At 44.5% G+C, this 12,185-nt stretch overlaps 1 protein-coding gene across 1 annotated transcript; it reads right to left on the bottom strand.

The window, feature by feature from the left end:
* Positions 1-787: 787 nt before the first annotated feature.
* Positions 788-11,973, bottom strand: FUCA2 (alpha-L-fucosidase 2). The gene is made up of 7 exons (XM_054629965.2): positions 11,294-11,973; positions 8,594-8,781; positions 6,593-6,932; positions 5,771-5,981; positions 3,641-3,831; positions 2,389-2,497; positions 788-1,044 (listed from the first exon to the last, which is right to left on the bottom strand). The coding sequence occupies exons 1-7, from the start codon at positions 11,773-11,775 to the stop codon at positions 904-906; spliced, it is 1,662 nt and encodes a 553-aa protein (XP_054485940.2). The 5' UTR covers positions 11,776-11,973; the 3' UTR covers positions 788-903.
* Between the last annotated feature and the right edge of the window lie 212 nt (positions 11,974-12,185).

Raw genomic sequence — 12,185 nt, 5'->3', positions numbered from 1 at the left:
AGTTTGGAAATTTTTCAAGTTGGATGCAGTCTAGTCTCTGCTTAAAATGTTGTCTCTTTGCCAGAGTTGAAGATCCTTAGCAACTCCTGATTATTTCTCTTTTTCAAGAGTTAGTCACTGAAGTATATATTTTGTTTAATAGTCCACAGAAGGCACCCTGGTAACTGTGTATAAACAAAGGCTGTAAACAAGAGACAAGTTTTACCCATGTAAAATCATACAAAATATCAAAAACCCAACCCTCTCCCAGTTCACCTGTGTCCCAATAATGGATGGAGTTACTCAAGAATAGGAACATGTAAAATTAATGACCCATGCTGAGAAATTATGATGTATATATGCATTGCCTGTATGCATTTATGATTAATTTCTAACCCTTACAGGCCTGTTCTTGCAGACATTACCCTATTCAGCTGAAACTGCCAGCTACCACTAGCTAAACACACCTGGAAAAAGAATATTTTTTCTCTAAAACTGTCAGATTTTACTGTGCACTTTTGTGGAAGGTAAATTTCTTGCATTAAAGAGGGTGTACAGCTGACTTACGTGCATTTGAACACTGGCTTGAGCTTTATTCCTTCTTTTGTCTCTGAAAGTCTAGTGCCTGTTTCCCCCCACCTCATTCTTCATGTAACTTGGCCAGAAACTGACTAAACCAAGTGTAGAGGTCATGGTAGCTGCTCAATATTTCACAAAAGTTCAGAGAAATAAACTGTGCAGAGGATTAATTATCTAGTGCTAGACTTTGTGAGGTTTGTTCCATTCCATCCTTTAATAACAGCGCACCTCTCATAGAAAAAGTGAATTTATTGGTCTTTCTCAGTCAATCAAGTTTAAAACCAGTGATAAGAAAGAGCAAAGCATCAGCCCTCCCTGCTAGCCAGGGCTCCAGCAGAGTATGGCTCAGTCTACATCAGTCAGTTGTAGGGTCCAGCCCCACTGACATGGCATTTGCTGAGGAGTCAATTGAGGTAGAGCAATAACCATTCCCTTTTCTCCCAGAGCAACCCATTTCAGCAGTTCCCTGTATCCAGCCAGCTTCACCTAAAATAGAAACACACATTATAATTAGAACAGTGCCTTTTCAAAGTACATATAAGTGCAATATTGACAAAGTAATTATTGATCCATAGCTACCTTACTCACCAAGTATCCTAAAAATGCCACTTACTAACCAAATGAGTGATAATTATTAAAGGTAATGGGAAAACATTTGCAAGTAGATATGCAAGTAAAAAAGCTACTCTTGTTGGGTCTTGAGAAGGACTTAGGGCTGTAGAAAGTGAATAAACATCTTTTGGAAGCATTTGGAGGAGGATTTAGGTCTAAGCAGAGATCTAGCAGCCACAGTACTGAGCTTTGCATTCCCTGTTTCCAAACTGCCTGCTTCCCATGATGAAACTTGTAGTCTTGAAAGAGCATGACTGTTTCTTACAGAGGGCAGCCAGGTATCTCAGAGAAAGCTGATCTGAAGAACTAAAAACCACAAATAGGTTGATGCTGTCACACCAGCTGGTGACCTGCTGGAGTGGCTGCAGACCAGTCTCTGCTACTGAGGAATAGTACTTTCTAGTGCACATAGAGTCTACTGCCCCCCTAAAATTCCAGAGGCATCTCCATCACTTCTGAAATTACTCTTTCTCCCCTATCACAGAGCTGTCTTGGCACCAGTCAGACTACTTTCATATGGAACTAGACCAGAAGGGGCAGTCCAGAAACACTCCTAATGCATTTCAGCAGCTAATGGACATGCAGTGCATAAGACCAGAGCAGAGCTAAACCAAAGTGAATCTCTCCTTAAATGCACAGAGTTGATACCAACTTCTGCTTCCATTGGGTTACTTGCTACTTGCCAGTGTAGGTGTGGCATCACTGTCCTCATCTTCTGACCTCCACTTGGTATAAGATCTAGGGTAACACTGATTGCTCTTCAGCCTACCTGGGCAACAAAAACCTCTGTGTACATTCCCTTCCTGCAAGGCTTTGACTTCAAAAGTTGCACCACTGCAGCAACTCTGGTATCACTAGATGTCCTCAAAGTCATGAGGACAGCTGCTTCTAAAGAAAAGTCATGCTGAGTTAGGAGTCTACACAGGAAACAGGAGGGGTGGCACAGTTTTTTCCCCTGCTCCTTGGCCTCTTTGTGATTCTTAGTTTGCAAGCTAAAACATATCCCAGCGACATCTCAGTCTAAGAAACATCCGACTGAGAGGACTATGACAAGGAGGTCCCAGAAAGAAAACAAACATTTTGCTGGGTCTCTTCCAAAGTACTCTGTCCTAAGGGCTATGCATTCCCAAAGATGCCAGAAACTTCAATAAACAAGATGGAACATGACACATCCTAGAAGGATGGGAGGGGTGTGTGTGTGTGTGCACTCTCTTTTACCTGTGTTTCTCCAGGCTTAGCCTGTGGCTCACCAAGTTCCAGAATCCCAGAGACTGGCCAGTTAAGGAAGATAGCGTTGACTTTCCCGTCTTTAGGGGTGAAAGTGTACCTGGTTGGAAATGGGGACCAAAAAAGGCATGTCAGCTTTTTCCTGGCAATCTTTAGAAGTGATACATAAGAGTGCTTTCAAGACTGGAGAAATGGATTAGAAAGGTCAGGATTTATTACATTTTCACACACATAACCACCTGGTCCTTTAATAACGTGCTGTTCCTTGAAAATTTGTTTCAACAAACTAGAGGTAATGAAAACTATTAAAGAACTGAATTCAGAGGTGAACATCTGTTGTAACTTTAGTGCACTGTATCAACTCAGCCATATAGGAAGGAGATGCTTGCAGGATGGGGAATCATTAACAGATAACTGTAGGTTATATTCAGAAAGACATGGTAACTCCCATCTATACACTAACAAGCAGACTAAAAGAATTTAAAAATAGGATGGGCAACAGAGTTTCCACTTTGCATAGCTAGTTTTTAAAAATACTATTTTCATCACTATGCCATTGGAAATCTTGTGGCATACCCCTGAAACATTCCTCCCTCCTTCCTATTTAGTTACAGTTTTTTATTGCTCTTGAAAGGGATTTTACTTAACAGTCAACAGTTCAGCATCTCCAGGCTAAAGCCAGATGGCCAAATCTTGCTGGGAATGGGAATAAAAACATCCACTGAGACAAGGGGGCCAAGACCAAAACCCTGATGGATCATGAAGATGTTAGAGTACCTACAAGTAACAAGGGCAGAGGGGAGGCCAGAGACTGACTGTATTTAGCGACTAAATAATTGCTGTTATCTTCCCACTTTCTAAACACCAAGTGACATTGAGTATTCCTTTGTTCAGATAAACACTTCATAGCAATCTTGTGTTTCCAGATTTTTTTTCATTTCTGTTGCCCACTAGAAGCAACCAGAATTACCTAATAGATTAGCCTACACCAAGAAGCAAAAGATAACCACAGAAATGCTTGCAGCTTTCCTTTCAGCCTCAGCATCATCCCAAAACTAGTCTCTACCTACAGCTTTATACACATTTTAGATGCAGTTGCTTACACTAACCAAAGGCATTAATTCCTTCACCACATACAAACTAAGATGGTGATTTCTGTAGCATCAAGCCCTTAGGGATTTCAAAGCTTCACATATCATTGGTGCTGCTTTCCAGAGCCTGCATTTTGGCTCAGTAGACTTACCAGACTCCAGGTGTGACAGTGTCGTTCTGTGCTCTCCATGGTTTTGTTCCATAGATGGCCTCTCCATTGACCTCCAGCCAAGAGCCCACCTGCCTCAGGCGCTCCTCAAACACAACAGCGATGCGACCGTCGTGGGTGGGCCCAATATTCATCAGGAGGTTTCCTCCACAAGACACTGTTTCTACAAGTTGCTGAAGTGTTTTTAAACACACAAAGCACATGGTTATGAGTAATGAAATCACATATTTGCAGTACTTTCTAAAGTCTGCTGTACTGCTTCAGAATGATAAATAAACCACATGAGTTATGCTACTGCTGCATGCTGAGACTTTGGGGTTCATCCCAGAAGTTAATACAAAATTTAAGCTCTCATAAAACAAAGCTCTACTGTCAATTTTTACATCCAAAACCAGCCCCAAATACCTTCTTGCACCAATATGTCTGCCTGAATCTACATTAGAATCAGATCCTGCAACTCTTTATCATTTCAACTTCTGCAAGAATGTATTGAGGGTTTTACCAATAGGACAGATGACTTCTCTGCACCAGAGCAGAATAAGGTGAATAGTTGCTACTTCATCTTTATTGAATCTTAGAAAAGCAACTTCCTCCTTCCTCCTGTTTGATGCTTTTCCTATTTTATAGAAACATCTGTAAAACACAAGGAAGCCTCCTACAAAATTTGTGTTCACATCCACACTGCCCTCCAGAGATCATGGACTGAGATGCATAAGTCTGAGAAACAGACGGCTGCAGACATGCTGCTGAATTAATTCAAACCTTCTGCCTCTGAAAAGAGGTTACTTCAATTTCAAATTGTCTTTTGTGAGGACCACAGTAGAAACAGCAACAATATTACGCAACAGTAACAATCTTTACCTTACTAGCTGAATTTTGCAACTGAATGCATTATTCTGGAAGACTGATTAGTCTTCCTTTCATTCAGGTTTTCTAAGCTTCAGATCTTTTTTAATACCTCAACCTAGTAAGAGAATCAATGTTCGAACAACACCAGCTGTCTGCTTCTGGTAGTGTTTATCTGTATGTCTGTAAGGAAATTTTCTCGCTACAAAGTAAAACTACTGCTGAGTCATAAACTGTTTCTATCATGTTGCAGTGTGATGTAATAGCCTGTTTCAGTCATCCCGGTTCTTTCCCCAGGTGTGCCAATACCCTCTCCCTTCCCCTCCCCTTGCCTCCTGCTGAGAGCTGTCCATCAATCTTGGTATTCCAGCAAGGGCACCGTGTGATTGGCAAAGTTCTAAAGATGCCTCTCAGCCCTGGGGACATTGGGCATCCAGGTGTCATTTGGCCCCTGAGACTTCCCCCCCCTTACCTGGTTGGTGGCATACCTACCCCTTCCCTCCCCCTCTCCCTGGGGTTAAAAGACCCAGCAACCACGCAGTTCTGGTTCTTCGTTCTGTTGGAGCTGTTGCTGCATTCAGAGGCCTGTGTGCCAGGAATAAAGCTCTGGATCGAAACCCTCCAGCAGAACCCGACTCCTTTTTCCTTCGCCTCGCCTAAAGCCTCTCCACCAGAGGTAAACCTGAGTTCCTGCATGCCTGGACTTGTCCCAAGTGCCAGCTGCAGCATCCAGCCAGCCAAAGGTGTCTCTAAGGTGAAACACCACAGCTGCCGCCTCTGGTCAAGCAGCAAGGGCCAGACGAGCCCAGGCACGTTCCATCCGGCAATATTGGTATCTAATTCCAATATTATCTGTAGAAAGGGGAAAAGATGTAGCCTTCCAGTAGGAGTTCCTAAACAGGAGCTGTGAAACTGAAACTTTGCTTCCCATCAGCTTGCCTATGCAGTTACCAGAGAAACTTAGTCGAAAAGGTAATGATGAGACTGTCCAGAGCAGTCCTTGGCCAGTTACTCATAGGGAAAACAGCTTCTGAGAAACTGACTGAATTTCTACTAGAAATTCATTCTATAGAAACAACTAAGAGAAAGGTTAAGAATTACATGGGTTTTCCATCCTGCCAGTGTGAAGGCTGGAAATTAACAAAATTATTATTTCATGGATTCACTATTGAATTAAAATAATCTTATTCATAAAAATAGATACATAATTGATATGTTAATCAGGAGAGAGAACGGGGAGTGGCAGCAGCTGCTGTGGCCCTGTACCTTGACCAAGTCCTCGATGGGGAGGTAGTCCCGGAGCCGCGCGTCCCGGCGGTAGCCCCAGGAGCCGCGGTCGATGGTCATGCAGTTCTCCCACTTGTGGGGCAGGAGGCGCCCGGGGTTGTAGCGGTCGCTGCACGTGTAGAAGCCACCATGGGCACAGATGCTGCCCGCTCCCCAGCGGTCATTGGTCACCACTGTGTCCCGGACCGGGCTGGGAACAGAGGAGTTTTATTATTTTTATTCTATGAAACGCGGTCACAGCCAGTGTAATCCCTTCCCACACACATCCCTCCCAGGAACTTATATTTTGGATGACTTCTGTACTATTAATTTTTTACAATAAGATTAAGTGCAATGTCAGGAATTCTCATGCTTTGCTAATAAAAGGTCCAGATCAGAATTTCTTAGGGAAATAAGTTCCAGACTTTAACAGGACCTCTGCCAGAAATCACTCTGCACTTCATATCCACTGCCAGATGTTCAGCCTGTGATGACAACGATGTACCCATATTCTCAAATTGTCCTGCTATCCTGTGTTTCTGTGCAACAGCAAATACTTAGGGAAGACTGTGATTAAGCAGAATAGCCAATACCATCTTAAATGATTAATTTGCAAATATGTTTAAAAAATACAAAACAGTCTTTTTCTAAAGCCAGCTTTGATAGTTCTAGGAAAGATCTGGATTCTGTATCTCAGGAGAGTTAATATTTTGTAAAGTTCTCTTAAGCAGAAGTAGCAGGTTCCAAAAAACAAATAGAAAATGAAACAAACTAGACACAGCAGAATTTCAGATAAGGAGCTAAACCAGCATTGTCATGTACCTGTCATTATATAGCCAAGCCAAGAAACCAGTGCTGTTCCAGTAAGTATCTGGAGCATTTCCATCCCCATCAGACCAAATTATTTCTGGCTGGTACTTGGTCACAATTTCATAGAGTTCTGGTAATGATTTGCTGGTGGGAAACTTGCTTGTGTTAAAGGCATTGGTGGCATCCTCAAGGAAGAGAGGATTGAACCATTCAAACAGGGAATGGTACAACCCAAAATGCAAGTCACTCCTGTTTCTAACAGATGTTGCTAGTTCAGCAACAAGATCTCGCTTTGGTCCCACATCAACAGCATTCCAGTTCCAAGAATATTTGGACCCCCACAAAGTAAAGCCTAAAAAGAGAAAAATCAGAGGATAAGAAAGAAAAGAAGAAGCGAGGACAATACAGTTCTTTCCAGAAAGTGGTTGGAAGTGTTGCCAAAAAAAAAAAAAAATATATCTGTAATAATATTGTTGTCATGGTATAAGGTGGGCCTATAACCTGTTTATGCACAATGGTAGTAGCTTTAATATCAGAACACCATGTATTTTTATATGTATGCATATACATTTATATTTTCCAGTTCTGTACTGCTTAGGATAATTATTCCTTTTCTTTAATTATTCAGTTTATTCATATGTGCCAGTTAAATGAACTAGATGACTTTAAGGCCCCTTCCAACACAATGCATTTTCTAACTCTACAACTCTGAAATCAACCAAAAATACAGCAGCTTTTGAGGCATCTACATCAAATGTGAACTGTAAATACACAATCAGCAAGTGAAAGATAGAATTGTTTCTCAGCTGCAGAAAGCCCAAGCTATCATTTGCATTCAAAGACTGTTCTCTTTTCTGTTTCCATCTAATGCAAATGTTCACTTTTTGTTTGCCTTGTTATTTATAACAGCTCAATCAACTACTCTGTACATGTATGAGGAGAGAGCAAAAACTCCTGAAACAGCTGTTAAAAGATCAAGATTAAATATCAGAAGGGATTTGACCTTTCAGACATCCATCAGTCCAGCACAACCACTTACAAATACTACTGCACTGCAGACTCACACCACTGCAGGAGGAGCTCCACTCTCACCTTCTAACCCCTTTATACTCACTGTCTAATCAATCTTGTGCTATTTCTGTGAACTGGATACATGCAATTGTATGGACTAAACAACCTAAAAATTCATGCACAAGGCTATTTGACAGACTAAATGAATCCTGGTTTTTTTTGAAGTCACTGGGAATTTCACAAGTGAAATTCAAGATCAAGAATTATGTGTGTCAGAGCTGAGATTAAAATTGACACTTCACAAGTTGCCAGCCTTAAGCCCACATCTCACAAAGACCAACAACATTCATTAGATGTATTGTAGAATATCTTAATATTTTATACTTTCTTTGCTAGTGTAGTTCCTTCCAGAAGCTTTCTTTTTCTTTACTTTTCTCTGCAAAGTACCTTACAATTACAGTGCTAAAAAAAATTGTGCCTGTACAGCTACAGATCTGGTTCAAGGTCTTGGCTTCTGTGCACTACATCAGGAAGAGCTTTCTAAATCTGAAGTTGACTCCTGGAACATCTTCCTAAATTCCTTGGAGAAACCAAGGGAGTTTGCTACCTGGCTGCTCACAGCAGCTCTCCAAATGTTAAACAGTGCAGAATTCACTTTTATGGTTCCTTCAGCACTAAATTGCACAGAAATAAAAAATAAACTGTGGCCACTGCAGGAGGCTCAGCTGCCACCACCACTTCAGGCTGTCTTACCTACAGCAAGAGAACAGTGGCACAATCTATTGCTCCTCCTATACAAACTCCATGGCCACAGCTTTTGTGTAAAGGTCAGGAAAACACCTGCACATCTCTTGGGTGTTTTTTGTTTCCTCTTTGGCTGTGGTGGGGCAGGTAAGCCTGGCTGGCTTTCTCTATGTCTCTTAGAAGGTAAAAAAGTCACGCATTTTTTACATCTGTGACAGAAATGCGGCAATTACTAACATTCACAAAGCTCCCACTTACCCTCATGATGTTTTGAAGTTAAGACAACATATTTTGCACCTGAAGCCTTCAGAATATCTGCCCACTGGTTGGGATCAAAGAATTCTGCTGTAAACAGAGGACCAAAATCTTCATAGCTGAAGCCAGGTGGGTAATTTGCATCCATAAATTTCACATAGGGCTCTCTCTTTTCCTTCTGCCAGTACCACCTACAAAATACAGAACAAAGCATGTCTGCTGATGTATTTTTTTGACAAAGAAAAGAGAATTTAAATGATCGGCTCCTATTCAACACTGAGAGGTAGAGGCATTGGAGGTACACGACACTGGCAATAAGACAAAATTCCTCCAGGAGAGTATTGATTAGCAAAGATTTCATTTTTTCTATCTTATTTGTCCATGTTCTGCATCTTTGTACTCCACTTTGGAAAGGTCTCAGGATTTCATTTGAAGCAATGAAAAAAGCAGCTACACTTTGAGAATGGAAAAATTACAGTGTTGATAAATACCCAAATCTCAAAACTGTACTAGAGACCACAGACAGTCTGTGTAAGCAGCTCAGGTGGCAAGAGAAATGCATTTTTCCTGGACTTGCATGTCTCACCTCCTCAAGTTTCACACCTCAGCCATCAGGCATCTCTGCTCTGCCCCCAGCATTGCAATCCCTGCCACCCACAAATATGGGGATCCTCACCTTTACCTCTCTGACAGTCCCAAGCCCTCTACACAACTGCAGCTGAGTGACCCAGTGTCCACAGCCCCAGGGCCAGAGAGAGCTGTGACCAGGTCACTGCAACTCTGCACACCTGAGGCCTGCAAGCAAAGCCACCCTGCCAGAAGAAGACACATCCTCCATCCAAAACCTGCCCCTGCAAGGACACCACACACTTACAAATGCACCTCTGTCACCTTTCTGCGAATGAAACCAAACAGCACAAATCCTCTTATTACAAATCCTCAAATTTAGACTTATATGAAAATAGATTGTAAAGTGAAGGAATAAAACAGGCCAGAATTTGAATGTTTGAAATTAATTTCTCTCTCCTGTCCTGAGCTGTACTCTGACCTCAGTTCCCTGAGATCACAGTGTGAGTATTGTTGTAACCTTCCCAAAACCACTTCAGCATAAACCAACACAATCTCTGGCAGCCAACAGGGGAAAAAAACTTAGAAGAAAGAGGCTGAGACAGCTTTCCTCATTGAAAGAGCCAGGGGCAGAGGAAATAACAACAATAAAGCAAACCAAATTTTTAAAAATAAAAACAAAAAACCCCTCTGATTTCAAAGTATGTAATTTCTTAAATTAAAAAGTAACAACCTTGCTTCTCTCTCATATTCACATGGTTTGCTAACATGAACACTTCCATGCTGACAGGATTAGATTCTAGAAACATCCTTACCAAGGCTGTGGAGCGCTAAGGGAAGGCACACAGGATGGGTGATAACACTTTGTGACCTTCCATTTGACACTGCTAATGCAGGACCTCAGTCATCTGACTGCACAATCTGTCAGAAGGCCCTGAAGCAGCTCTAGACCCACATCTGCCATGGGATAGGAGAATACAGGAATATAAAAGACAATTCGAGTTTTGGGGTCAAAAACCAAATGCTCCATCCTGAGCCTGTACACCACTATCAGAGTACAGCACTGTGAGTGAGGCTTGAACCCAAACCTAGTTCTGTCCCAGCTCTCTAAAAGTAATTTATAAGTAAATGTAGTCTGCATTAAAAACCTGCTGAAACACTTGACCCTAATTCTGAAAAGAACAGGTGTCAGAAAACATTGGTTTGATTAGATACATGTTGGCTTGTTTTGCAAATATAGTAATTAAGGTTCGCCATAGCTCTGCCATAAAGCTACCCTTATCTTCAAATTGTAAATAATAATGTGTCTCACTTGCAGTGTCACAGGAAGTACCTGGTAGAGCATGGAAAGGTGACAGCAAAAACATGCTTAGGGGCTTGAACCAGTGAACACTCACAGTACAAAGATTTCATTGAGCCTCTGAACTAAAATTATCTGAAGAATCAGAGTTTTAGGTTGTCTTAGGTGCAAAGCACTCTTAAATAATAGTAATAATTGTAAAAAAAAAAAAAAAAAAAAAAGAGAAGAAAACCATCAGCAGCACAGAATGTGCACAAGAAAACAGCAAGGCTGCTTGCCAGGTAAGGGTAGCAATGGGCTCTGCGGTCCCCACAGGTCTCCAGCAGGTGCACAAGGCTGCTCCAGAGGCTGGCAGATCCCAAATGCCTGTCCCCACAAGGGAGACCCCCTTCACCCATCCCTTCATGGTGCTCCTGGAGAGGGCCCTTTTGGCTACTCCACCAACCACCTCTCACCAGCACTGTTGCGCTGCAAGGCCCTTCTCTCAGCTCTACCAGCTCTCTGCTTGATTTAGTCACCTCAGCCTGGGTATTCGGGACTTTAGGGGCTGGGCAGACAGGTGCTCAGACACACCAGAAGCACCTCAAACTCCACCTCCTCTGCAAACTGCGCCATGGAGTCCGTGACTCGGGTGGACACAGAGCTCTTCCCACACACCTGAGCTCCACGGTCAGCCTGCAGAGGGGCTCCAACCCAAACCTCCGCTGTCCGGGGGGACACCACACCATCCCCGCCTGCCCCGAGCGCTGCTCCGCAAGCAGAGCCCTGGGCCCGCCGGCACGGCCCGTCCGCCGCGGCGGTTCCGGTGCGACCGGAGCGCTCTGGCCGCAGCTCACCAGAACCACTCGCTGCCGAAGCTGGGTACCGAGAACACGCCCCAGTGGATGAAGACGCCGAACTTCGCCTCGTCAAACCAGGCGGGCAGCGGCCGGGCGTCCAGCGAGCCCCAGGTGGGCTCATAGCGGGGCCGGGCCTGCGGCAGCCCGGGCAGCCCCAGCAGCAGCAGCAGCGCCAGCGCGGCGCGCCCGCCCGGGCCCGACATGGCGGCGGCGGCGGGGCCGGAGTTCGCGGCGCTGCTCGGCCGGGCCGAGCCGGGCTGGGCTGGGCTGGGCTGGGGAAGAGAAGGGGAAAGAAGCGGGAGACGGGCAGGCGGGCCCCGCGGCCCCTTCTCTCCTCCCCCGGCCCGCCCGCCGCCCGGGGGCTCTTCCCCATCGGAGCCGCTCCATCTGGCTGCTCGACCACTCCAGGGGCTGCTCTGCCCCCTGGATTTTAAGGATTTTAAGAAATTGAAGTAACTGGCTGATGCCTCGGCCGACATCCCGCCTTGCTTCCCCCGCCCCGCCGGCTCCTCCCCCCGAGAGCGGCCTGACGGTGTCCGCTGGATCTGCGGCCGGAGCCGGGTCCGAGCCTTGGATCTGCGGCCGCTCCGCTCCGGAGGTGGCCTCGGCACCTGCTGGGTTTGCCCTTCCAGCTAACCCCGTCCTCCCAAGAAGGGCAGGGTGTAACATCACAGCTCCGTCCAGCCGACTTGTACGTGGAGGCTTCCATGGCAGAGAGGTGGCCCAAAGCCTGTCAAGGAAATATTTCTTTCTTCCATCATTAGCATGGCCTGTGCGGAAGCTGCCTCAGTTCAGTAGACGACACTTGCCGTTTGTGCTGCGGATCACGGGTGGCAGGCACATACTTTAAAAGATACATTTTCCATCAATTTGTTTCCCACCCTGGTGC

Source organism: Agelaius phoeniceus, chromosome 3, assembly GCF_051311805.1.
Source record: "Agelaius phoeniceus isolate bAgePho1 chromosome 3, bAgePho1.hap1, whole genome shotgun sequence".
Taxonomy (NCBI): domain Eukaryota; kingdom Metazoa; phylum Chordata; class Aves; order Passeriformes; family Icteridae; genus Agelaius; species Agelaius phoeniceus.
The sequence above is the reverse complement of the archived record's forward strand: the minus strand, read 5'-3'. Positions and strand labels throughout refer to the sequence as shown.